Genomic DNA, 25647 nt, shown 5'->3' with positions numbered 1-25647 from the left:
TTATCCCGTGCAGGAAAGCCTGCTGTAGAGAGCGCCAATGCCTTGCACTTGATTGAGGAGATGGGAAATTTTTACTCGATCAGAACTCGGTGAGGTCTAGATGGCCGTCGTGATGGCAGGGTTCAGACGGGAGACAGCGGCGAGCTCCGTGGAGAAGTGGTTTCCATTACGTTTGTTGGATGGCTTCCAGATGCAGCGTGGTAGAAGACGGCAGTGTGATTAACTGCATGGATCCGTCAGGGACCTGCAAAGCTTACACGATACCTAGTCACCTAGTCGAGGCCCGATCTGATGCTCGCGAAACTTTGACACAGCCTGGCAGTCCTGAAAAGGCAGTGGCCCAGAGCCATTTGATGTTTCGTCTAGACATCCATCCGGAGGACCAAAGTGAAAACCAAAAATACGTCAAGCACGGTTCAAACAAACTATCTGTAGCTGCAGTAAGAGCCGCCGGAAGTTCCGGAAACGAAGCAAGGTTGCAGGGATGGTTTTCGGAGGTTGGTAAACGGATGAATGGTGTGATCGGAAGAAAGGGAGCCGGCTGTCGGGGCCGGGATCGCTCGTCCCAACAAATGAGACATTCCTCGGCTGGAGATGACTCGGTCTTCCAAAACTCCACGGGGAGGCGGCGGCTGTGTCACGACGGCGCCGGGTGAGTGGGCCTTTTTTTTTTTTGTCTTTCTTGTTCTATTCGTTGTCCATTATCGGTAGTCGGTGAATGGTGGCTAACAATGAGGTAAGAGACACAAAGCCAGCTCTCTTACTACCTTTATCGCGAAATGATCGAGTAATACCAACTTCTGGCCAATGGCAGATGAAGAAGATGGGTTGTAAACTCGAAGCACCAAATTCAAATTTGGTATCAATAGGCGCCATGAACGGAAAAATATCTTCACGAGAGGGAAAATCAAGAAACTAGAGTTCCCGGGACTCGCGAGGCGCATGACAATTGGCGGGCCAGACGCTCCAAAGAAAGCGGTGTTTTACTCGATCATTACTCGATCGAAACTCCCAAGTGAAGCTTAGACGACGCCTCGGTGCAGCAGCGGCAGCGGAGCACCGAAGTAATAAGCACACCAAGGCAGGGTGTCCAGACTCAGAAGGTGAGAGGCACAGAGGGCAACTGTCAACAGGAGCCAGACACACCAGAGAAAAAAATAAGCCTCCGATTTTTCCGAGAATGGCCGATGAAGAGTCAAGACGGTGATGGGCTTTGTTGTGGTGGATTGTCAGTGCCAAAGACTTATTTACGGGTAGAGGCATTTTAAACACATGCTTTTCTCCCATTCGCTCAATCCGGGATGACTAAGGCGTTCTAGATCGGGAAACGGCTGTGTCCGACGAACACGCCAACCAATCAGCGTCGGCTGATAACGACAAGGAAGACTTTCCAGTCTTTCAGGGTTCCCCGGGGTGCATTGAGATTGTCGATAGGGTCCCTCAGAATGAAGGGTTTCGATAACGCACCCCACACAACGGACACGAACCCCAGTTGCAGAAAGCAGAGGCCGACGGCACGGTCGTCAGTGGTCACTATTGGAGCGTAGCCCTGGGCGGGCTTTGGTCGAGTTGAAGAAGGTCAATGACGGGGATAGAGGACCCCGGACAGGGCCCGAAGGAGAAGGAGATGGCGGTGGGAGAGAGAGGGCTGAGCTTGCTCTGAATGGAAGATTGATGGTCTTTTCCTCGTTGGGATTGGCCCAGTGGCTGGTTCCCCTTCGATTCCCCGTGCTCCCCCTTTGTCAGATGTCTTCCTGTCACCTCAGAGAACGTTATCTTATCGGAGAGAAGAACTGGAAATGGAAGCCCAGAAGAACGAATGGAAGGGAATTGGCTGGCCCGGGGGCCCGTCCTAATCACGTCTGGACTTCGGGGTGGGCCGTGGATCGAGCCACGAACGGCTTTCCTCTGAGTGAGATTCGGACGGGAACCTCTCCTTTCTCCCCTTTCCTGTCTTATCTCTTTTATCTCTTCTCTATTCAATTTCTCTCCTGACCATCACCCATTGCCTTTCTTGGGACTCATAGTAATTCAAACTACTACACAAAACCACTCACTTTTGCTTGAGTGATTAGTTAGTCTTCACAAAAGTCTAACCAACATCTTACACACCTTGAACCCTTGAAGCCACACCGGCCATATCTTATCTCTCTCATCACCCCGCCACCCCGCGATCAAGATAAGCTTCGCTCTTCTCCAGACCCAACAGCAAGCTATCCAAGAACGTCCACCGCGGGGAGAGCTCTTCAAATACCGCGGTATTTCCCTTATCGGACCTACCCAAGCTTGCAAGATAAGCTTATCACAAACACAACCCTCTATCACTCTCTTCTCTCTTCACCATGACGGCCTCTCAAGAAACCACCACCACCACGACGCCCCTCGTGGTCCTCGTCTCAACGCGGGCGGTCCTCACCTTTGAACAAGACAAACTCGTCCTCACACCCGCAACGATAACAGTTTCGCCCGCCACCGGCAAGATCGTCAACATCATCCCGGCAGTCCTGCCAAAGACCTCCTTCCCGGCCTCCACCGAGTACATCAACTACGGCTCAAAGCTCCTGTTGCCCGGTCTCGTAGACGCCCATGTTCACCTCAACGAACCCGGCCGCACGGAATGGGAGGGGTTCTGGACCGGCACGCGGGCCGCTGCCTCTGGCGGTGTGACGACCGTTGTGGACATGCCTCTCAACGCGATTCCGCCCACCACGACGGTGGCTGGGTTCAAGGAGAAGCTTGCTGCGAGTAAAGGACAGTGCTGGGTCGACGTCGGCTTCTACGGTGGTGTGATTCCCGGAAACGCTGATGATCTGTTGCCCCTTGTTGAGGCTGGTGTCAGAGGCTTCAAGGGGTTCCTGATCGAGTCAGGAGTGAGTAGTATTCCGCGCCGTGTTTCGATGCTTTCAGAGTGTAAGCTAAAATTGATCCCCAACAGGTCGATGAATTCCCGGCAGTCTCATCGCAAGACGTGGCCCTCGCCATGGAGAAGCTCAACGGCACACCCACGACGCTCATGTTCCACGCCGAGATGATTCCTCCCATCTCCGACTCGGTGGGCGACGCAGTCCAGCAGTCTGAGCCGCCGCTGGCTCCTACCGGCGAGCTCAACTCCTACAAGACCTTCCTCGAGTCCCGCCCGCCTTCATTCGAGACGTACGCCGTCGAGGAGATCCTGTCCCTGGCCCACCTTGCGCCGGATCTCCACCTTCACATCGTCCACCTCTCAGCCACACAGGCCATCCCCCTCCTCAAGGAAGCCAGAGCAAAGGGCATCAACATCACGGCCGAGACGTGCTTCCACTACCTCGGCTTCGCATCGGAGGACATCGCAGACGGCGACACCCGCCACAAGTGCTGCCCTCCCATCCGCGAGCGATCCAACCGCGACGGTCTCTGGGAGGAACTCGTGGCAAAGGACTCGTGCATCAAGACCATCGTCTCGGACCACTCGCCGTGCACGCCGCAGCTGAAGCTCCTCCCGAGCCACCTCGAGACCCGGACCCCGCCCGAAAGCGACGCGCCCGACATGCACCACTCGGATTCCGGTATCGACATGACAATCCCTGGCGAGAGCGTCGATAAGATCCTCGCGGAGAAGACGCTAGAGGACGCGGCACTCGCCATGGCGGACGCGAGCTCGCGGGGCGACTTCTTCGCTGCGTGGGGTGGCATCTCATCCGTAGGTCTGGGTCTGCCCATCGTCTACTCCGCCGCGGCGGCGCGCATCGCTGCCGAGGGCGAGGGTGCGGCGCCGTCGATTGTGGATATCGTGCGGTTCTGCAGCCAGTCGACGGCGAAGCAGGTTGGTCTTGCGCACCGCAAGGGCGCGCTCAAGGTGGGTATGGATGCTGATGTCTGCGTGTTCGACGACACGGAGGCGTGGACTCTACGGTCTGGTGATATGCGGTGGAAGAACCGCTGCTCGCCATGGGAGGGTCATGAGTTTGCTGGGCGGGTGAAGGAGACGTGGGTCAGAGGCCGCAAGGTATTTGAGTTTGGAGGAAAGAATCTTGGATTCGTTGATGAGAGCCCTGTTGGTGAGGCTATTACGGAGAAGCGGACGGCGTAGGTGAGCGGGTGTGTTGGATGAAGAGACGAGGGTACGCATGAAGAGTTGGATAAGGAAGTAAAAGAGATAGAACGTGACGGGAGCATTAGCCGGGTAATGATTTAATGAGTTCTAAATTAGAACATATCGACAATAGGAAACAAGACATATAAATCCACTAATCGTCACTAAGCGTGAAGTGGACAAGAATTAAGCAAGAGATGAATGTCGTGTGCGTGCAGTGAGACATGACCCCAATCCAAGTTGGTGATTGGACAGGTCTGATAACATCGAGAGCCGACAGCATCCCAGATGATGACAGAGAAGATGGGCAACCTCTAGCAGTGACTTCGCCATGGTTCTTCATCTTGCGCGCTGTGTGTTGCTCCAGTTTTGGTACACAAAGACAGTGGAAGCTGAGAAAGCCGCGGGGTTGATACTCTTCAAATGCACAATATCTTCGATTGGCGATGATGCAAACGCACCGCCCTTGAAGGTACGAGGGTAATACCTGCCTTGCCAAAGGCGGGAGAGAGATGGGGGCCGCCCAAGCTTCTGATCAGTGGACCGTGTTCCTTCCTTCCTTCCTCCTCAATTGTGGGTCCCACCTCCCTCGCCTTTTTTTTTACTTCGAGACTTTGTACGCGATCTTATCTCGGCGACGGAAGGCACGAAGGAGCAAGCACCTTCTCCTAGAAGGAAGCTTCCCAGCGCACTTTCCTCACAACGATCTTTCTCGGCCCTTCCCTTCAGTCGCACCTTCTCAATTGTTCTGCGTCCCAGCGTCACCAACCGCCCTAGCGGAAATTTCACCATGTTCAACTCCATCTCGAGAATCTTCAACAGATACACGCCCACCAAGAACTCTTCACCTGGACCTACCAGACCGCAACGCGACGACAGCGAAGATCGCATATTTCCATCAACTGCGCCGGCCGAGCACCCCGACGGAATTGACGATAAACTGTTAGGAAGAATGGCGAACGAGGACGAGGACGAGGACGAGGACGGCCTCGACGGCTTTAACGACTACGTCGACCCGTTTTCTTCCATGGTCCCTTTCTCGACCCAAGCGGCCAATGATGGAGGTGCTGCGGACCCCGCGTATGAGTCCGACGAGGACAATAGCGTGAAGAAACGAAAGTCCAAGAAGTCCAAGAAGAGTAGCAACAAGAAGGACCGCAGCAAGAAGGGCAAAAGCAAGGCGACAGATCCGGAACAGTCGGACGCAGACCCCTCATCTTCCATATTCAGTGGCCAAATTGGCAATTCCAGCGACGCAGTGAAGGCCGACTACAATGTTTCTCCTCCGTCTCAGCAGAAAAAGCGCAAGCGCGCATCGGATGATCCCAGTGCGCCGGGCGCGTTGCAGGCGTCGGATCGGAAAAAGAGGAGGAAGAAGAAGTCGCGTCCATCAGTCGAGAATGCCGAAGATTTCGACATGGAGGACGCGCAGTCCGAAGATGTCGTGCCTGAGTCGCCCGAGGGCATCAACATTGCCCAACCCATCGTTCACAGCCCTGCCTCTGAGCCCGATCCTCTCGAGATCAAGTACGAGTCACAGCAGTCGCAACTCCTCGGCGTCCCCAGACCGTTCTTCACTCAACCTTCCGGCACGCCTCTGTTACCGAGTCCAGATGATGATGTATCCGATGATGGCCAGAATGGCCCGGCGTCTTCACCTAGTGTTGCAGCTCAGAGGCGCAGGAGCATGTCACGGGGATCTCAGATTTCATCCCTGAGACAGAGTCTTGCCAAGGAGGCCGCAGCTCAACCGCACGATACGACACAAGCGGTGGAACCTGCTGACGAAGTTATGGAGGAGGACGTGGAGACCGCCTCAGAGGAGGAGGAATCGATCGAGGCCGCTCAACGGACCTCACCAATCGTCGCAGAACCTGAAGATGAGACATTCGGTCAGGACAGCGTTGATGGTGACCAAGACGTTGATATGGACGAGACTGCGAACCAGCCCTCTTCGCCAGGACCTGTCGTCGAGGAAGACGACGACGCACAGTCTGATGATGGATCCCTGGCCGATGGTCTCCCCCCGTCATCTCAGGCCCCGAGAAAAAGCCCGACAAGCACACGCAGTAGCAGTGAAGAGATTGAGGTTGCTCCCACCCCTCAGCTGCCGATCAAAACTTTCCGCGATGCACTACGGGGCTCAGCCAAGAAGCTCACCACTTATTCCAAGAAGGATGCAGCTGTCGAGAACTCCGCCACAACGCCCAGAGCTACTCGACGTCGCAATGCCCAGCCAGACGAAGGACAGCCCTTTGATGTTGACAACTTGCCTAGCTCAGCTCAGAAGTCTACCCGCTCCACGGCGTCCAAGAAGCAGCGCTCTAAACCGGACTTCTTCGAAAAGTCAACATCCGCCCAAGAGACACCGGAGTATCTCGAGGTGGCAGGAAGCGCGGCTGGTGCGATTCAAGAGGCCGCCGAGGATCAGGAGCCCGAAGTCGAAGAGGCTCCAGTCAAGAAGCCAGCATCGACTAAGAAGGCAAAGCCTCAAATGAAGCTCAAGAAACCTAAACGGACAGCTGCCTCCAGCACTCCCGCAACCGTCACACCCAAGCCAGCAAAGACTAAAACGCCAAAGAAGGCTGCACAGCCCAAAGGAGCACCTCAGGGACCACCCGAGTTTATCGCTGGCCAATTCTCCCTTGAAGAGATGCGCAAGCTCAGGGAAATTGTCGAGAAATATCGCGATGAGAACGACCTGACGCAGGAAGAGATGAACAACCTTATCCAGATGAAACAGCGCAGAAAGCCGTGCAAAACGGCCATCCCATATGACAGCGATAAATTTCTCCACTTGTGGAATTACATTTGTGCCGCTCTGCCTGACCGGCGTCGCCAGAAAACCATCGATGTTGCTCGCCAGAATTTTCACAACTTCAAAGCCCGCGGAGGAGGATGGACTGCTAAAGAAGATGTCAAGCTGGCGATGCTATACGCCAAACACGGCAGTTGCTGGACCAAGATTGCGGAAGAGCTGGGCCGCTATGACAAAGACGTTCGCGACCGCTACCGGAACTATGTCATTTGTGGCCGCACGGAAGGCCGCACGTACTGGACCGAAGAAGAAGAGAAAGAATTGGTTGAGCATGTCATCACCTTGCTTAGACGGACTGACCGATCACCTTCCAAAATTCAAGAGCCTTACGAACCCTTCATCAACTGGCAGACGGTCAGTGAGCTGATGGGCCACAAGCGCTCTCGCCTGCAATGCATGAGAAAATTCAAGAGCCTCAACGTGGAACTTGCTCCCAGCGATGTTCTGAGGTCTTCGCGTCCAGCCTCAAAGGTCACCTGGACATTGGAGAAGGCCCGCAAGCAGATCCAGGAAATGGCGCCTGAAGATAAATACGAATTGGTCCGGGCTATTCTCGCAGGAGGCGCTAGTCGCGATCGATTGATCAAGTGGACCAAGCTCGCCAACTTGGAATTTCGCAGGAAGTGGTCCAAGAAGACTCTACAGGTGTTGTGGTATCGTCTAAGACAGCTCGTTCCCGATGAAAAGGAGAAGTCAGTTAGAGACTGCGCCCGTTGGTTGCTGGAGGATGCCAAAGCGAGCGCCCCCCGGGGTGCCAAGATTCTCAGTGGAGGGGATGACAACTACGATACTGAGGACGAGATGGCTGTTGTTGAACCTCCCAAAAAAGCCATGCGTCGAAAGAGCTTGAAGAAGAACGAGCCACGCAGCGCTGAACTTGTGGTTGATAGCGATGTGGCTTCTGACGACGACAACAACAACAACCAAGACGATGACGACGTCTCTGAAGCCGACGAGGAAGACGAGACCCGGCTTACGGAACTTGAATCTCCGTCTACAGAGCAGTCACCGTTGGCCGCATCAGCACAATCGAATCGACTCTCGACCGATTCCATATCCAACGCTCTCTCTGCGTCTCCGTCTCTCCAACCTGCTGGCGTTTCCAGACTTCTCCCAGCCGAGGCGGAAGACGCCAGGCCCAGCCCAGCTAAGAAACGCGTCAGGCTTTCTGGGGGTACTTCATCTAGACAACGGTCTACGGAGAATGACGGCAGTTCACCAGAACCAGTCGCCTCACAATATGCGGCCGAGAAGATTCCCGATCGCCTCAAGGAGAAGAGAGAAAAGGCCAAGAGGCGCATTTCTTCCGGGAATAGACTTCGATCAGCGGCATCAGCATCACTGCAACCGGAGTCGGTGCAGAACAGCGATGTTGACGAAGACATGCCACCGATTCGCGTCCCGCCTTCGACAGCACCCGCATCTGTTAAGAGCAGAAAAGCGGACAGACGGCTGGGCGATTGGGCCAGGAAGACTGGAGGCCCCGAGCCGCCAGGCGTGCCAGCACCAATCAGCGACGAAAACGACGAAAGCATGTCGCCGGCTCCCGCTCCGCCCTCGACCGCACCCACGAGTCTTAAGGGGAGAAAGAGACTGAACAGAATGAAGGCCTAAGCCACCAAGCCGGTAGCTTGGGCCGCGAATGCGCGCTGTGATGGATGTGGAAACAGACTGTAGTAGTAGTACAAGTCTCGCAATTTCATGATCAGAGAAGTAGCGTGGTGGTGTGCATGATGATACCCCGCGAGACTACGATCTGGACTTGGGAACAACGTTTTTGGTGGACTTGATGGCCAGCGTCCAGTAGCGAATACGTTCAGCAGTGACTGCCAGGACGACCGACGTTCTGGTGCCACTTGTAATGGCAGCATGGGCAAAACAGGTTTAGGTCAGGTCATGGCATTTGTTTCGGGGGTTGGTCTTTGGAAGTGGATCATATTGAGTGTTCAAGGATGGGATTCATACATAGCTTGGTAGCCGCAAACCCCATAGCATGGCTCAAAACAAGTCGTGTTGAAGCCCAATTTCTCAGTTGTCAAATTCCCACGTTCCATTGTCCTTTGCGGAATCGTCAGTTGAGTTGTTGTCGTGAGGAATTTACATCATTGGTCATGACTCGTCGGTGGCCAGTCGAACCACTCAAACGATAACGAGGTTTGAAATTATTATTTTTTTCCCTCTCACTGGTTTTCCATGGGGTGGAATGTCGTCATACACCGACTACTCATGAATCAGCTACCATAGCTATCTAGCAAAGTGCCAACTGCCAACTGGGAATCTATTGGTTATGGGCCTAGACGGTCAATAGCAGAAACCCAGATTTATCTCCGACCGTGACGGATCTGTCCACTTTTCGCATCCGTGCCGCTGTCGCCGCCCGCCGCCACCGTAGGGCTGTGGGATGACATTCTACGGTTCTTTTCGTGGCGAAGGAAATGTCCAAGTTGCGCCCGTCTATCCACCTTGTTATCATGAAAGCGGATAGAGGGGGAGAGACATCGGTTCTCGCCCGAGAACGGGGGAACCCAGCAGGATGGGAAGGGCCTTTTTGGCCCCATGTACGTGCGTGTCAACTGGGGAATGACTGATGCGTGCTTTTGCAGGTTTGCTGTACACGTGTACGGAGTACTGGAGAACCCGACGAAGCTTGATGACAAAGTTGACCTTAAACTGGCGAGTCCGGGCCACTGGGAAAGAAAATGTGACGACCACGTAACCCGCCCCCCCCGAACCCAAGACGCGACGTCATCCGGGGGAGGCGATGCGCAGACTTTCTGGAATGATTGTGTGAATCTTCCGATATCTGGGGAAAGGATGGGGGGTCCGAAAGACAGGTCACAGTATCTGTTTTCTGTACATGGCCATTCCGAGCGGAGTCTTGAGTTTTTTCCCCCTCGCGCGTTGGCGGATGTCATTGTCACGATGGCTTCACGTACTCCGGAGCAGGTTCCGCGCGGAATTTCTTTGGCGGAGAGGAGTCAGAGAGGAAAAAAAAAAAAAAAAAAAAAAAAAAATTTGTGTGTGGCGTCATGGTTCCGTCGCGGAGGGAAGTCGGCGCGCGAACGGGAGTCTGCCAAACGGTGCTCATCGGATCGGTGTCGAATTTTTGGCCGAGTCAGGACGCATTACCTTTGGGTAGATCAGTAAACGCCGAGAGATCGGAGAAACATTTGAAGGCGATCATCCCGGGCGTTTCGGAGAGGTAGGAAGTACGGAGTAGTGTACTGAAGATTGTCACGGATGGGATTTGCAGATGCTGATACATGGGGTAAGGTTAGGTAAGGTAAGGTATCCATCCGTAGGTAGTCAAGAGGGAGAGCGTTGGCATTAGTATCGGCGTCGGCGATAGCAGCATCAAGCATCGCGATTGGCGTCCAACACTCCCAATCCGCGGAACTACGGATCCACGTGACAGAGGGAAAAGGGTACGGAATACTTGAGAGGCTGAGAGCGGAAAGGACAAGACGAGCTTCGCTTTCAACCTTCAGGCTTCAGCTACCTTACACAGCAGGTAGAGAACTGAAAGTCGAGCGAACGGAAAACATCCGATCAGACCACCGGATGAAAAGCGGGTCCCAAGGACCGACCGCAGCGGCGTGGCCGCACTTCGGGCCCTTATGGCAGTTTTACGGATAGTTGATGGGGCGGAGGGTCCGCCCGATGGAAAAGACCGTAGGCTGCCCTCCCACGCCCCTCCCCTCCCCTGGGGGGATCCGCATTCAAGGCGTACGGCCGAGGTGAGGCGAGAATTTGCGCGCGCAATTGGAGCCAATGGGACCACCTTTTTGTCAAGAAAAGATCCGAATTAGTGCCTTGAGATGCGATTTGAGCCACATTTGCAGATGCAGTCAGTACTTGCTGGGCTGTTTATGTGGCGAGGTGGTGAAGTCTGAACTCTAAAGGCAGTTGGGTGAGGTGGCTTGACCAGATTTGGTCTCGAGATGCTTCACGATGAATTCCTGGATTCGTCCATCGTGAGCTTCATCACCACAGATCATTCACTTGCTCTCTTGGTGCTGACCAGATCTCGCCCAAATCTCTGTGAAATCCCCTCTTTCGCTCCTCCATAGCTCCTCCTTATTCCCACTTCTCATTCAACTCGAAAGTAAAATTCCATGGTCTCGTGTCGTTGCGAGTTCCTCACTTGTCGGCCCTTTTTTCCTCTCGCGTGTAAAAAGAAACGAAAAGACTCTTACCACAGTACTCCATCATCCCCCCCCTTTTTTTTCTCTCCCCTTCCCACATCTCATCTTAGGCAGCCCAAGCCGTGTAGGTAGCGGTTGGCAGATGGCCGGCAGCACATTTCGTCGCTGTTTCGCATAGCTTCGTAGGCTTGTAAAGGATGGGGCTCAATACTCGGCATGCTCTCGCGGTAATCGTGGAGTCGTGGCCGAGTCTCGGTGCTTCTTCTTTCGCGAATGTCTCTCGTTAGACTCCCCATCGTGGAGACCAAGGGGGATGCCGGCCGGTGAAGTAGTCGCGCGGGTCCGTTGGTCCGTTGAAATTCTAGGTGGGTGTTTATAGAGAGACTTGTCGAACGTGAGCCGCATCCGTAGCCCTCAATAGCTTCTCTGTTTCTACAGCTCTCGCGCTTCTCACGTCTTTACTCGCGCAGTGACGAGCATCTCTCGCTCTGTATCTCTCCCCTCTGAGACTCTGCCCCCGTTGGACGTTGACCAACAGTGGCGCCAACGGTATGCATAGACGGACGGCGGTTATCAGGAACCGGGCGCGCTAAGAGCAACGAGAGCAAGCCACAGCTAGGGATAGATACGGACACAGGTGTCCAGTATCTGCGAGCTAAGGTGGCCGGCCTAGTAGGGGCGTGTCACGGCGGCATCTGCTTGCCGGGCCGAAGAGGACCAGCAGGGTTCAGGGGGGAGGTCCCGTCAGCGGACAGGGAAGGAGATACCAATTTTTTTTTCTTCTTGTTAAATGCCAGATGGAAAACAAGAAGAAGGGACAGGCAGGGCAGGGGTGCAGGGGTCACTCTCTAATCGGACCTTGCGTGGGCCAGGAGGCCATGCGATGCCATGCGGCTGCGTTGTGGTTTTTTCGCGGTATTCTCGTGATATGGTAAGTTACATGGTGCAGATGTCGGTCCAGAGAATGAGCTTCTAACCGGACGATGTGATGCATGCTTCGGGATGTTTTCTTGCTGGTATAATACGATGGCATGGCCGAAGTGTACATGCTTTGGTGAGTGAATGCAGACATTGCAGAGATGTGATGTGTTGATGTCTGCAACAAAATCCATGATATTCCCAGTGACAGGCCATGGCATGCCAGATGGCAGATGCCGCCCGCCCGTGCGGTGGAGATCTTCCTTACTTTGCGCAAAGTACGTACCCGGAAAGGGAGATGCGGCGACGGCACGGTACTTGGGCCCCAAAGGTGGATGGATGCCCTCTTGTTTTTTTATTTTTTTTATTTTTTATTTTTTTAGCCCTTCATGATCCCGTCCCTTCATTACTATGCATGTCCCTGTTTACCATGTCGGTTTCTTTCCGCATCTACGTGGACGAACAAACTGCTTCTGCATCGTCCGATGTTATGATGTGAGAATGTGTGGTTCCAGGGCTCCAGCGATCTTTTCTCGAAGAAACAGATGGGTTCAATCAGAGGGCAGGGAACCTGACTCTCTCCAGCTGCACCTTGCCCAAGAAAATCTGTAGTTTGGTATGACAAACCTGCATGTTAAGCTTTGAGTTTGTCAGTCCATCAGTCAGCCGTGCAGCATATCCTGCTAGCAGTGCTGCTGTGTACCCAAGGTACCTAAGCCAAGCAAGGCCAGCCGCCAAGCCGTCGTTAGTCGTCACCCTTGTCATTCAATCAATCAAAATCCCGTCCCTCCACGGCATGGCACATGAATGATCAAGGTTAGGTGCTTTCACAATTCCGTGGCACGGTGGCACGGTGGCAGCATACGGGACGGGACCTGCATCGGTGCATCCTGACCCTGACGTCAATCGGAGGCTTCGGGATCTCCACCAACGACGAGCGTAACGACAGCGGGCGGATCATCTCGTGCTAGCCATTCCGCACTAGACAGATTCTAACAGCACGCCAAGGATAAAGGGTCCGATTAGTGTAATTGTGGCCCGTCCAATCTGGGCCTTGCCTGGCATTGCTGCTTTCTCAACTTGTCGCCCTGCCCTGCAAGCCGAGATCCTGGACAGGGAGAGCCAGATCCGTTCGGCGAGTTCCAGCTATCACGTCGAATAATTGTGGTGACCCTGCCGCATACGCCGTCGTCTCGGCCTCTTTCTTGTCAACGGTCCCTGTCACCTTGCCTTTGCTCTAACCACCACTTTTCCATGTGTGCTGCTCAGTGCTCGCTCACCACCGGGGAGCCTCATCGTTAGACCGACTCCTCTTAGTGGCCGAGCATTGGACCGAAAAATTGTAATGAGACTCGACGTCAATCATCAGCTCATGGCACACACACCCCCTTCCCTTCTCCTTCGCCGACGCCGACGCCACGCACCGTACACGGTACACCGTGCACCCAGCTCACTCATTCTCTCTCTCCTGTTCCTTGTTGACGGTGCTGGACGGTGGTTGCTTGACCTCAGCTGTATCGGCCGGAGGTACTCGGCGCAATGTACCACCAACGTCACTCGTGAGGCTCGCGACCGGCGAGAGAGCTATGGCCATCCGGTCCATCAGCGGCGGTCCCACCGTTCCAGTCCTCCCAGAGGTTTCTCCCACGACTCCCAAAAGTCTCCACGACGTTCAATCTTCCTATCACCCTGGTCCGACATGTCACCATGGTCACGGTATTCTCTCTCTCGCGACTCTCTCCGCGAGGGGCCAGAACCACCTCTTTCTTCACCCAGTCTTCACCCGCCATTATCCCACAGTCCAGCCCACACACGTACGTTGCTGCCCGCACTTTTCTTGGTTCGCCCACGGGCCCCCGACTTGTCCGTTTGATGCATGTTGTTGTGGACTGTGGGAGTGTGGGTATCTCTCTCTTTTTTTGCTCTCCTTTCGATTTGATTTTTCATTGTTTAGCAAAGCACCAAGATACCCACCCTAGCTGCCCTGCTTGGTCAGAGACGTGATCATGAGGCATGAAAAGCACCTTTCCATCAGTCAAAGTGTGGAAACGCATGCGGAGGCATACGGGGATATACGGGGAGCGAATGGGTTCGAATGGGTGAGAACGGGGTGAGAACGGGGTGAGCATCTGGTCATTCCTTCCTTGCTTGCTTCCTTCCCCTTCTTCGTGCCTTCCGAGCCATGTTACTAGTGAGTAATGTAAGGTCAGGAAGGTACCTCTCCTTCCGTGATTCCTTCCATACCTTAGTCAAGTACCCAAATAAGGTAGGCACGTACGGTACCTAGGTAAGTAGTAAGTGAAGAAGGTACGAACCGGAAAGTAGGTACGTCCCAACCCGGAGCCGTGGTCGCGAGACCCAATCCCCGGGCAGTCCCCCAGTCCCGTACCTTCCCAGTCACCGTGGAAGGAAGGACCTGCTCGTCTCCTGGCCTGGCCTCTTTCCTCTAATACAAAAAGAATCCTTTCCTTCCCCCATCGTCTAATCGTGGCCCCCTTTCCTCCTTCCCATCCCACACTTCTCCAGACTAATCAGAGTTTTATCTCGACTACCTTGTCCTCTCCACATCTCAACCACCAAACGCAGGTATAATACCTTCCTCCCTCCTCCTCCTCCCTCTTCAAACAACACTCAACAACAACAACACCAACCTCAACTCTCACCAACAACCTCACTACCCTCGGAACCAACATAGTTATCTCTCCCGCCTCTACATCCTCCCCTGGATCGAGAACACCAAACCCGCCCCCACATATCCATCCCCATATCGACGTGCATCGTCCGCATCGCCCATCATGCAGTTCCCCAAGCTCGGTGGCAAGGGCGTAGAGCACAAGGACCGAACGGAATCTCCCACCCCGGATTCCGGCTCCGATATCATTGCTGAGCAAAAGGTTACTTTTGCCGCTGCTTTCCTCGGTCTTGTTGCCAGTATCGGTGGTTTCATGTTCGGTTATGTCAGGTATGTCTTACTCCCCTCCGGCGCAACTCTCCGCTCCGCCCTCCCATCTGAGACCTGTCTGTCTCGCCGGCCATTCCGTTTACTGACCCTTTGTTCTCCTCCACAGTGGTCAGATTTCTGGTTTCTTCCTGATGGAAGACTTCATGCAGCGCTTTGGTGAGCCCCAGGATGGCACCTACGTCTTCAGCGCCGCTCGCCAGGGTACCATAGTCGGTCTCTTGTGTATCGGCTGTCTCGTCGGTGCTCTCACTGCCGGCAAGCTCGCCGACACTCTCGGCCGTCGCATGACCATCTCGCTCTTCGCCTTCTTCTCCTGCATTGGTACCGTCATCGAGATTTCCTCCACCACCAAGTGGTACCAGTTCGCCATCGGCCGTCTCGTTAACGGCGTCGGCATCGGTGCCCTCTCCGTCGTCGTCCCCATGTACCAGTCCGAGTCTTGCCCCGCCATCATCCGCGGTGTCATTGTCTCCACCTACCAGCTCTTCATCACTCTCGGCATCTGGCTCGCCGAGATTGTCAACTTCGCGACCCACGACAAGGCCGGCTCTGCCTCGTGGCGTATCCCCAACGGTCTCGGCTTCGCCTGGGCCCTCATTCTCGGTGCTGGTATCCTCCTCCTTCCCGAGTCCCCCCGTTACGCCTTCCGCCAGGGTCGCGAGGACGAGGCTCGCCGCAACATTGCCAAGCTTGCCGGAGTTGAGCCCAACCACGCCTCTGTCAACCTCCAGATCGATGAGATCCGCGCCAAGGTCGCCGAGGAGCATGCTGGCGCCGACACCAGCATCTGGGAAATCTTCACCGGCCCCCGCATGTTCTACCGCACCATGCTCGGAATTGTGCTTCAGGCCGGTCAGCAGCTCACGGGCGCCAACTTCTTCTTCTACTTCGGTACCACCGTCTTCTCCGCTACCGGTCTCAGCGACAGCTACGTCACTCAGCTCATTCTCGGATCCGTCAACGTCGCTTGCACCTTTGGCGGTCTGGTCGTCGTCAAGAAGTCTGGTCGACGTATTGCTCTCATCGTCGGTGCTCTGTGGATGATGATGTGCTTCTTCGTCTACGCCTTTGTCGGTCACTTCGCCCTCGACACCGTCACCCCCTCCAACACTCCCCAGGCCGGCACCGTTCTCGTTGCCTTCTCTTGCCTGTTCATCGCCGGTTTCGCCACGACCTGGGGTCCTCTCGTTTGGGCTGTCGTCGCTGAGCTGTACCCTGCTCGCTACCGTGCTCCCGCCATGGCTCTTGCCACCGCCTCAAACTGGCTCTGGAACTTGTATGTGCCTCCAACTTTCAAATGCATAAAACACCCAACTAACTGCTTCCCAGCCTCATGTCCTTCTTCACCCGCTACATCGTCGATGCCATTGACTACCTCTACGGTCTCGTCTTCGCTGGCTGCTGTGCCGCCCTGGCTATCATTGTCTTCCTCTTCGTCATCGAGTCCAAGGACCGCACCCTCGAGGAGATTGACACCATGTACGTCCAGCACGTCAACCCCATCACCTCTGCGAAGTGGCGCAACGAGACGCACAAGCGCCACCACGAGTCTGCGAGCGAGGAGGAGAGGGTTAATGCCACTGCCTAAGCGCATGGGATTGCTCTGGTGTTTGAACTGTCCCGTACATTGGAAACACCGCAAACATACACATATTTCATACTGTTCCCCTTGGCTTCCTGGGCCAGAGAAAACAGTCTTGTATCATACAAACTTCATTGCGACGGCGTTGGGTGGCATTTTGTATTCTTAAGAGGATTCGTTCATGAGGAATGAGAATTATTTAATTGATCAACATTCAAAAGACTCTGGTGTACATGAGTGATACGTGACCTGTCCAATATCGTGATTTAGTTTACAAGGCGATTTATATATATATATAGTTATATATATATATATATAGCCGAATAACGATGAGAATGCGCGTATGTTGGAGACTTTTCCCTCTCGTCCTTTTCCATGTTCCAGCTAGCATATCAAGCAGCTATCTATACAACGACGTGATATCTCTATGAAATGCCCTGTTCTAGGTTTCGAGGACAAGGGCTGGGAGCCAAAGCCAGTCTACCTCCTTTCTATCAGCTAGTACCTAGCTCTACTCATGCATCCCACATGATAGGATCCAGGCTATGTCATGTTTGGTTGGACAGGAAAATGTTTGTGAATAATTGAGCAGATAGGCTCTGGAAGTTTGAGCGCAGTGAAGCTCAGCTCCACGACGCTTGACAAGCAGTCGGCAAGCACAGTCTCTCGTCTTATGTATCAGGTATATAACAGAGCTTTCTAATACAAATACCAATGCCACGGTTGATACCAATCCTCAATCCCTTGCTTCTCCTGAGGTTCGCCCTCACTTACGCAACCTCGCAGCGATGGCGTTATACGCAGGCTTGGGGTTCCAGTTCTCGTCAAACAGCAGGGGCTTGGCGGTGGCCATCCACGACTGCTTGTCGCTGACGCCCCAGACGGTGACGCCCTTGCACTTGGGCACGTTGAGGCAGGCGGCCACGACGGTGGCGTAGTCGTTGGGCGGCGCGCCGGGGATGTCGAGCTCGGTGATTGCGATTTCGGAGGCGCGGGAGCGGGCGAGGACTTCGAGGGCGGCTTGGATGTTGCCTGACATGTTTGCTGCGAGGTGGGCTTGGGAGCCTGGGTTGTGGTGTTAGTCATGCCCCTTGTTTTCGTCTTGGTTGTTCGTGTCTCCCTTTCCTCGTCCCTGGCCTCGCCTCCATCTACAAGCATCTCATATAGATACTTCTCCATGGAGGGGGGGAGGAGGGAGTGGGGGTAAGAAGAACGAAAAGACGTGAACTCACCAATGCCATCAATGGGGATACCCTGCCCGATCCACTGGTTCACCTTGCTCACCAACGCCGTGACCTTGCCCCAGCCGGCGTTGTCGAGGTTGTAGTCGTTAATGTACAGCTTTGCCGCGGGATCCGCGAGACGCGCGGCGCGGAAGACGACGCCGATGTAGGCTTCGCCCAGGACGTTGGAGAAGACTGTGCTGCGCATTGTGCCGTTGTCGTTGAAGGCTTCGTTGACGACGTCCTTTGTACCTTTGTCAGCATACGGTCAAATTTGTAAGAGGATATCAAAACGGAATGAAGAACCCGTTTTGAGATACTCTGTAAGTGCAGAAAAGAAAAAAAAAAAAAAGACATACCCAAGACCTGATCTTGCCCTTGTACTTTCCCACAATCGTCTTGACGTGCGTCTCAATCACCTTGGTCATGGTCGCCTTATCCTTGATGGCAGACACCCACGCCGGCAGAGCCTGGTGCCAGAGCAACGTATGCCCCCTCACGCTCTTGCCATTCTTCTGCGCAAAGTTGACGAGGAAATCCGAGTTTGTGAAGTCAAAGTTGCCCCTAGTGGGCTCAATGGCGTCCCATTTCATGGAATACTCGGGCGTCACCTGGCCGAAATTCTGCTGGATGACGGCGGCGGTCTTGCCCTGCTGCATGATGCCGTTGTCGCCCGAGACGCCAATGTAGAGCTTCCCCTTTGCTTTGAAGAGCTTGTCGATGCTGGTTGGGGATTGGCGGGTGAGGAGGTGGACGGCGGCGTGGTGGGCGTGCGGCCCCGTGCCGCGGGCGGCGTGGTGAGAGGGAGATGCCGTGTCGTCGGTGGTGGGGAGGCCGAGGACGGCGAGGGGGGCTAGGAGGAGGGGGAGGGAGAGCTTCATTGTGGGGGGTTTTTTTTTCTTCTTCTTTTGGTGGTGGTGGATTTTGTACTGTTGCCTTATTCAAACTGGCGCGGTTTTTGTGTTTTCTACAACGAGTGTGTGTCTATGGGTAAGTTTGGTCTAGAATGAGTGTCTGGAAAAAGGAATGAATGAGAATGAAACAAAACACTCTTGAAGAGGAAATCTATTCAAGCAAAGCGCGTATGCAGGTGTGACGCTCGCCTTTGGGGGAAACTTGTCAACTTATCAGTTTCCGTCCGGCGCGTAGGCTCGAAGTCGGGGCCTCCCGTTTCTCTCTCTCTCCAGCTCGAACCCCTTGGCAAACATTGGCATCTCCAAATCGCCAGTGCGGTGGGAAATTTCCCATCAAGAAGTTTGGTTTTTGGAGACCTTTCTGATTTTGGGGGGTCGCACTCGCCGCGCGCGCAAGTCAGGTTAAAACGGGGGAAAACCCGCCGGCGTAAGGAAAACAAAGAGGAGAGAGATGTCTACTGCGTAATCTTGAGCCGCCAACTCGATTTGTCTCGGTTGTGCGCGCATCATTCCAGAGAAAAGAGAGCGCGCAAAACCTCCCCTTGGAAAAGCATGAAAACGGACCTGAAAACTTGCTGGGCCCCGGCTGTCGACGATTAAGTGCTTTTACTATACTGGCCTTTTCCGTGTCTAAAATAGCCTTCAATTGCAATGGCAGATCCCCAGTTCTTTCGGGTGGTCCAATCATACTAAGCACAGGGAGCTTTCCTGCGTCTCTCCCTCTCTCTTTCGGCTTCTCCAAATCCTCCCGTCGGATAATAGCGACATAGGGAGCATCAATTGAAGTACGAAGAGTACGGAGACTGCACGTTGGGTTCAAATTTAGCACAGAAGGGTGATGGGCTCCGTTCCCGTTCCCGTTCCGGCGACCCGGGTCTGCACGACACCCGAACCAACATTCCATCAGCCTCCTTGCCGCTTGTTTGGGGACCACAAACGTAACAACAAAAACGAAAACAATGTGATTGAATGGAATTTGACAATCTCGGGGACAGGGCTATATATACTCTAGCCGCGCAGCCAAAGTGTTCCAGCCGCGTCGACTCTGCGTGGTCCGCCACGTCTCCTGTCCGCGCAATAGCGGTGGTAGCTTGATGGAAGACGATGATCGGCGTTGGGGCCACACGTTTGGTCGATTCATTGCCTCTTTCTTTTCTCTCTTCCAGTTACCGACTACGACATGTGTCATTGGCAATATGAGATAATGAAAGACAGTTTTGGAATAGTCAACGGCCCGGTAGGACCTCCTTTGAAGGTGCGTACTTGCCTTGAGGCGTTGCAGCAGCCAGGCCCCCCTCGCTCCCCCCTCAAGGATTCCGCCAGGGTACTCTCCACCTGCCGGCCCGGACAGAGCGATCGGAAGGATCCATCCCCACCTGGACGCCGGGCCCGGATGACATAATTCCCAGCCGAGACCACTCAAAAGGCTGGTCTGGAATGACTTTACCTCGTCAACATTGTGGATTGAAGTTGGCTCGTTACCCATATCTTCTTCAGCCAACCCTACTGTTTCACCCCCGAACTCTTTACTTTTGTTTCCTTCATTCTGCTATTAGAATCGATGACTAGCCCCACGCTTCTGAGATAAACACACACCCCCCCCCCCCCCCCCCTCCGTTGACCGCATCAGTCTTTATTGTCAGGGCACTCAGCAATATGTTGATCCTCGTTCAATACCAAGGATTACTTTACTCGGATTTCCGTACCACGATGGATGCGCGGGAACGAAGGGATTCGCCATCATTGACCTTTTAAAGGACACATATATCCATCCTGTAGGCCCTTCCCGTCTCGATCAACAAGGTTATCGAGATGGACAGATGGCCTATCGCTTGTGACTGCGGCCCTGCGTCACAATCGCAGAGGCTAAAGAGGCCATCTTCGCGAAGTAGAGGCGTGGTCAATGGCAGAGCAAACCGAGGAAGTCGAGTAACACATTGATCATTGATGATTCCTGCCCTGCGTCAAGTCTAATATCTCCTAATGAGAAATGTACTTGTCAAACCATTATACACAATCCCCAATTCCCAGGCCATCATCTCTCTTCCGAGTTGTACAAATACGTATAACATAGCTCAGTCTGTAAACATCCCCTTTCAGACCTTGCTCTCTCCTAATCCTCACACTCTCTCCATACCAAACATTTACTGCTCTCCATCCTTGCGGTTTCTCTTGAACAAGTTGCTCAAGAACTTCCGCTTCGATCCCGATGTGGCCTTGTCTCTGGTCGACGAGGACGCCGAAGAAGCAGCACTGTCCTCGCTAAGGAAAGTTCTCATACCCACGGCATCGTCGCTGTCAGTCGAACGACTCGAAATCGTATCTCTTCTGCCATTCTTGAGTTCGGCCATCGATGCCATCTTACCCAAGAATCTGGAAGGCGCATTGGCGGGTCTCTGCACATAAGCCGCGCTTGCCGGCTGGTCGACCAAAGGTGCTTCGGGCGGTTGTCAGTACGGATATCGACGTCGAGGTCGCGGATGAACTTACTAGGACGCGGAGACATCGTCGCCATGGACGCCGCGGGACGGACTGTGCGGTCTCTCTTGATGGAAAAGTCGGCTCGCGTGACATAAGGGTCGAAAGTCGTGTCGAAAGCAGACGGCGAAGTGGTGTCAATAGGCTTCAAGACAGGGATGGGCGGCGGCGGGCGGGCGGGAACGTAAGACCTGGCAGGACCGGGACCAAAGTCCACATCGATGAAGGCAGAATCAGGGGCCTCAGTCTTCATCTTGGGCATTGACGCCTTGGTCTTCGGCGTCTTGGGCTTCGGGATAGAGGGAAGTGGCTTGTTGGGCGCCGGGAGAGGAGGCGCGTCGAAGGGAATTGACTTCATCGACTGGACTTGGCGAGGGCGACGAGTAGGCGTATCGACGTCAGCTTCCTTCTTTGGCGACAGCGGGCGGTGAGCCATGGCGGCGGAGCGAGGCGACAAGACTTCTTCCATCTCGCGGTTCAACTCGTTTCCGATATCCGTGATAAGCCTCGAAGTTGAACGCGCGACAGTTCCACTGCTGGCAGCGGAAGCTGCGCGGTCGGCAGTTGATGCCGTAGGCGCCGGACTGGGACTCTTCATCGTGCTGAGCCTCAGCGGCTTCGGGTATGCCTGAGATGCCGAAATTTGAGGAAGGCTCGGGACTGCCCTGCGTCTTCTGACGTGGAGAGATGGAAGTTCTGAGTTGCGAGAAGACTCGATGGCCTCGGTGACGGGATCTTTTTGTGCCGGCTCTGGTCGCTTAGGAAGGCGCTTCTGGCGGTAGTAGGCAGCAGTATCGGCTGAGGTGACTGAGGAAGGAATGCCAGGAGAAGACGATGGGTTTCTCGTGACAGAGCTCCGGGAGGGCGGGAGAGGGTCCTTGGCCCGCATGCTGGAGATTCTTGAGGAAGCCTCCGGGGCCGGTATCTCAGTGCCCACCTTGCGTGCATACTTGCTACTGGCCCTGACATAATCGTTTTCCAGGCTGGCCAGAGTGCCTTGGATGGGCAGTCGAAAAGAGGCGGATGCCGAAACAGATGTGGCCGTACTCACATGCGAAGCAGCAGAGTAGCGATCGTGTCGGTCCGCAGTAGATCCAGTTACTTGCGATGAAAAGTTGCTGATGGTACTGGATGGAGCCTCAGAGTATCTGTTATCAGCAGTGTCATAAGTCTCCTCATGGGCGACATAAGACTGGGCAGTCTCTGAACTTGGAACGTATGAAACAGCTTCAAGAACGGGTGAGTGTCGTGAAGTTCTTTCCTGAGAGCGAGTGACATGGGAAGGAAGGTTCTCTGGTTGGCGCGGGGTCAAACCCTCTCCATTCTCAAGCTCACTGGTCGTAGGCGCCAGTAACATCAAGTCTGTAGAAGAAGGGCGACATTCAGTCAAAGGATGGTGAACTGCTGTAACAGTACTATCCTGTGAGTAAACGGAAGAAGTATCTGCAATGTCAGCCGCATCATCTGAGATGCTTTGGTGAAATGTCTCATCTTCAACCATGGGTGTCAGAGCGTCGTCCAAAGTCTCTTGAGTCTCTTGTCTCCGCATGACCTCTGGCGCAAAGACCTCAGTCTGTGCAGATGCCGGCGAGTTGCTCAGAGGAGACACATTTCCATTAAAGGGCATTTCTTGCAAATGCTCAAAACTGAGAGGCGATACGTTGTTCTCATCCCTGTAACCTGTGGCTGTGAGTGTGAACTGATGGCGAAATCTTTCGTACGAAGTTGCAGAACCATAGCAAGGCGACGCGTGCACTTCTGTCATCCCAGTTTTTAACCGATGTGTAGGTAAGCTTCTTGCAACACTTGTTGTTGACAATGACAATGGTGCAGTGCTTCTCCGATAAGGCTCATGAGAGGAACCGCGCAAAGCGACTTCATTCAATGCAGCTTGTGTGATACTGCTGACCCGATGATGACCCTCAAGGGGCAGCTGTTCAGCCTTGTAAGGAAGAGGAAGGGTAGCTGTGAGTATATCTGTCGGTTGCGCTTCACTGGAAGCTCGGTGGGAAGCAAGAGACAAGGGTGGTGCTGTGATAGAAGCCCTGTTCAGAGGAGATGCCTCAATCATTCCTGGGCGAGAGAAGCCTGTTGTCTCGCTGGTGGTATTGAGAGAAACACCAACAAAGCAATCATTGTCTTCTTTCACCACGGGAGTAGAAGAGTTGTCGAGCAGCAACCTTGTTGACTGCACTAGACTCTCATATCTGGCCGCTGCGGGACGATCGAGATAGAATCCATCACTAGATGAACGGTACTTATGGTCTGAGCTGATGAAGGAGTATGACTGGCTGTGGAAGTGTGCAGGCATGAGCGGGGTGGAAGGGCCGAGGTCCAACGGAAGAGGAACAAAGGGATTTCTTTTGCCGATATCTTTGTTCTTGGATGACCGACCCATCTTGGAAGCCTTCCAGTCTTTGCCATCGTCAGGCAAGAAGTTTCTTTGGAGGCCTGCGGGAAGTTGCGGAAGCAGAAGGAACTCCTTGAAGTCTTCTGTCCAAGCCCAGACTGCTTCAGGCTTGCGGATTGTGCAGTCGACGCCTTCCCTCTCTGCCTTGGCTTTGGCGATGTAGTACTGTCGAGTGTATTCCATGGGAGCTAGACGAGGCGGGGCATGTCGAAACTCGGGAGGGGCCTCGTTCTGTCCAAAGTAGACGGTAGGGTGTTGAGGCTGAAGTAGATACAGAGGGACGCTCGTCGAAAGGGATGGAGAGACCAAGTTTGATGGGCTTCGCAAAGATGATGCATAGAGCGAATCTCGTTCGCCTCCCGAAACGTTTCTGCCGCGTCGAGCCACCGCCTGACTGAAGTCGGATCCAACACGTCTCATTTCCTCTGGAGCGATGGGATTAGAGATCTGGGATCTTTCGATTCCTGCGCTTCGCTTGCTGCGTAACTTGGTAGCACTAGGGACAGGTCGAGTGGGCGTCTTTGGTCGCAGAGAGCTGCTAGACCGGGTCGGACGAAGAAAGCTCCGAGGCGCCGAGTCGTGAGGTGTTCCGGGGGGTAGACCGAACTGGTCAAGTAGTTCTTTCAACGTTGGGAGCTCGGGGACTTCCTTCTCTGCATCAGATGTGGCAATGAAGTTGGCGAAAGACTTGACTTTGTGAAGAATGTTCGAGGGCGTTCTTGGTCGCTCCACTTGGGCGGATGGCTTGGCAGGTTGTCTTTTCTCCTTTGAAAGCACCAATGCCATGTCCATTACCATATCCTCTTCGTCTTCAGGGTCACTTTCCCAAGTATAGATAGGAGTGCCGTTCTCGACCTTGGCTGGCAATATGAGGCCGTACATGGCAAGCTGGTGTTTCTGCCATCCCTTTTCCAGCTTGATGTAATGGGCCAGTGGGTGTTCATCGAAGTCAGTCTTGGAAAGCTCCTCGGAATAGTCCAAGACAGGAGGCTCGTCCAAGTCGCAAGCCCATTCGCGACCGTTGGTCTTCGCGCCCGTGATCTCGCGGCCTGGGCATCCCGCTAGAAGAGGAGTGGGAAGAGGCGGAGGTGGAGCTGGGGCCGGGGCCGGGGCAGTGGCCGGGGAGCTGCGCTCGATTTTGGAAGGGGGGGCTTCCAAGGCTAGCTGATGGGCGGTATTGAGTGTAGTGTTGGTTCGGTTACGTCGAAAAAGCCTCGCGAGAGGAGTGGATCGATCAACTTCATTGGGTCTCGGAGTCGGTGGACGGGTTTGTGACTGAGTAGAAGGAGGAACCTGACGAGGGGTGTTGGAAGTTTGAGCAAGTGAGTGATCAGAATCTGATCGAAAACGCGAAAGCTGCGAACTCTTGCTTTTCTTTGGTGCCATTGTTGCGCTGGAGGCTGTAGCACAGCTGGCAGACTTAGTAGCTCCGCGTAAGGTGTTGGATGAATTGGACAGTAGCACAAAAGCAGGTCGGATAGTTGGTACAATGAACCCAAGAGAGAGGATAGAGTAATCCAAGCAGGATTTTCACAATGTCCAAGCCCCAAAAGTTTAGCCGACCAGGGAGGATCTGCACCAATATCAGTCAGTGTCTGGGGGAATGAAAAGAAAAAGATGAAGCTTTGGTGACATACTCTCTCAGCCTCTACAACAAACTAAAGGTGCCTATGCAATACCTTCCAATATTGCCAATCGCGGAGCAATGCTGAAGCTCGTAGAAGAACAATACCTGATGCGAAGGTTGGAGGAGCAAGAGAAGAGGTTGTTGATATGAGAGGGCAGGAAGAGAATGAGAAGAGTGAGGTGTGCGGTAGTTGGAGAAGGCAGAATGAAAATACCTTTGTGGGAGGGAAAAATAAATAGTGAAGCGCGTGATGGGCAGGTGCGTCAGGCAAAGGGGGCAAGTGAGAGGGAAGGGACGATGGTGAAGTCAACGCACAGACCGAGCCACCTGAGGTGATGGTGATTCTCGGTGAGGATAAGGTACCTCGCGTTGTTGACAGGAACAACATGAAAGACACGGATGGGGGTTCTATCTGTAGAGAGACAAGACTGCACAAATGATCACTGAGAACAGTGTAGCATATATCATTTGATTTCTTGTGAACGCAAAAATTGCTTC

General features: G+C 54.0%; 6 protein-coding genes across 6 annotated transcripts; 3 read left to right on the top strand and 3 right to left on the bottom strand.

Moving 5' to 3' along the window:
• Positions 1-2342: 2342 nt before the first annotated feature.
• BDP81DRAFT_464067 (allantoinase) lies at positions 2343-4069 on the top strand (the record flags this gene model as incomplete). Its single annotated transcript, XM_060594107.1, has 2 exons — positions 2343-2870; positions 2936-4069. 2 exons carry the CDS (start codon positions 2343-2345, stop codon positions 4067-4069), a joined length of 1662 nt encoding a protein of 553 aa, XP_060441071.1.
• Positions 4070-4862: 793 nt separating this feature from the next.
• Positions 4863-8504, top strand: BDP81DRAFT_328815 (uncharacterized protein; the record flags this gene model as incomplete). Its single annotated transcript, XM_060585251.1, has 2 exons — positions 4863-5876; positions 6048-8504. 2 exons carry the CDS (start codon positions 4863-4865, stop codon positions 8502-8504), a joined length of 3471 nt encoding a protein of 1156 aa, XP_060441070.1.
• Positions 8505-9126: 622 nt separating this feature from the next.
• On the bottom strand, positions 9127-10180 carry BDP81DRAFT_98541 (uncharacterized protein). The gene has a single exon (XM_060596551.1). The coding sequence runs from the start codon at positions 9803-9805 to the stop codon at positions 9212-9214; it is 594 nt and encodes a 197-aa protein (XP_060441069.1). The 5' UTR covers positions 9806-10180; the 3' UTR covers positions 9127-9211.
• A 4568-nt stretch (positions 10181-14748) lies between these two features.
• Positions 14749-16503, top strand: BDP81DRAFT_328703 (general substrate transporter; the record flags this gene model as incomplete). The annotated part of the gene is made up of 3 exons (XM_060585239.1): positions 14749-14915; positions 15022-16191; positions 16245-16503. The coding sequence occupies 3 exons, from the start codon at positions 14749-14751 to the stop codon at positions 16501-16503; spliced, it is 1596 nt and encodes a 531-aa protein (XP_060441068.1).
• A 554-nt stretch (positions 16504-17057) lies between these two features.
• Positions 17058-18962, bottom strand: BDP81DRAFT_483820 (family 10 glycosyl hydrolase). The gene is made up of 3 exons (XM_060595079.1): positions 18080-18962; positions 17730-17964; positions 17058-17562 (listed from the first exon to the last, which is right to left on the bottom strand). Exons 1-3 carry the CDS (start codon positions 18599-18601, stop codon positions 17264-17266), a joined length of 1056 nt encoding a protein of 351 aa, XP_060441067.1. The 5' UTR covers positions 18602-18962; the 3' UTR covers positions 17058-17263.
• A 1816-nt stretch (positions 18963-20778) lies between these two features.
• On the bottom strand, positions 20779-24908 carry BDP81DRAFT_397854 (uncharacterized protein; the record flags this gene model as incomplete). Its single annotated transcript, XM_060588381.1, has 3 exons — positions 20779-21071; positions 21125-22785; positions 23371-24908. 3 exons carry the CDS (start codon positions 24906-24908, stop codon positions 20779-20781), a joined length of 3492 nt encoding a protein of 1163 aa, XP_060441066.1.
• Between the last annotated feature and the right edge of the window lie 739 nt (positions 24909-25647).

The sequence above is a fragment of the Colletotrichum phormii genome, assembly GCF_030913505.1.
Source record: "Colletotrichum phormii strain CBS 102054 chromosome Unknown BDP81scaffold_21, whole genome shotgun sequence".
Classification (NCBI taxonomy): Eukaryota; Fungi; Ascomycota; class Sordariomycetes; order Glomerellales; family Glomerellaceae; genus Colletotrichum; species Colletotrichum phormii.
Note: the sequence above shows the minus strand (reverse complement) of the source record. Positions and strands in the feature narration are given on the sequence as shown.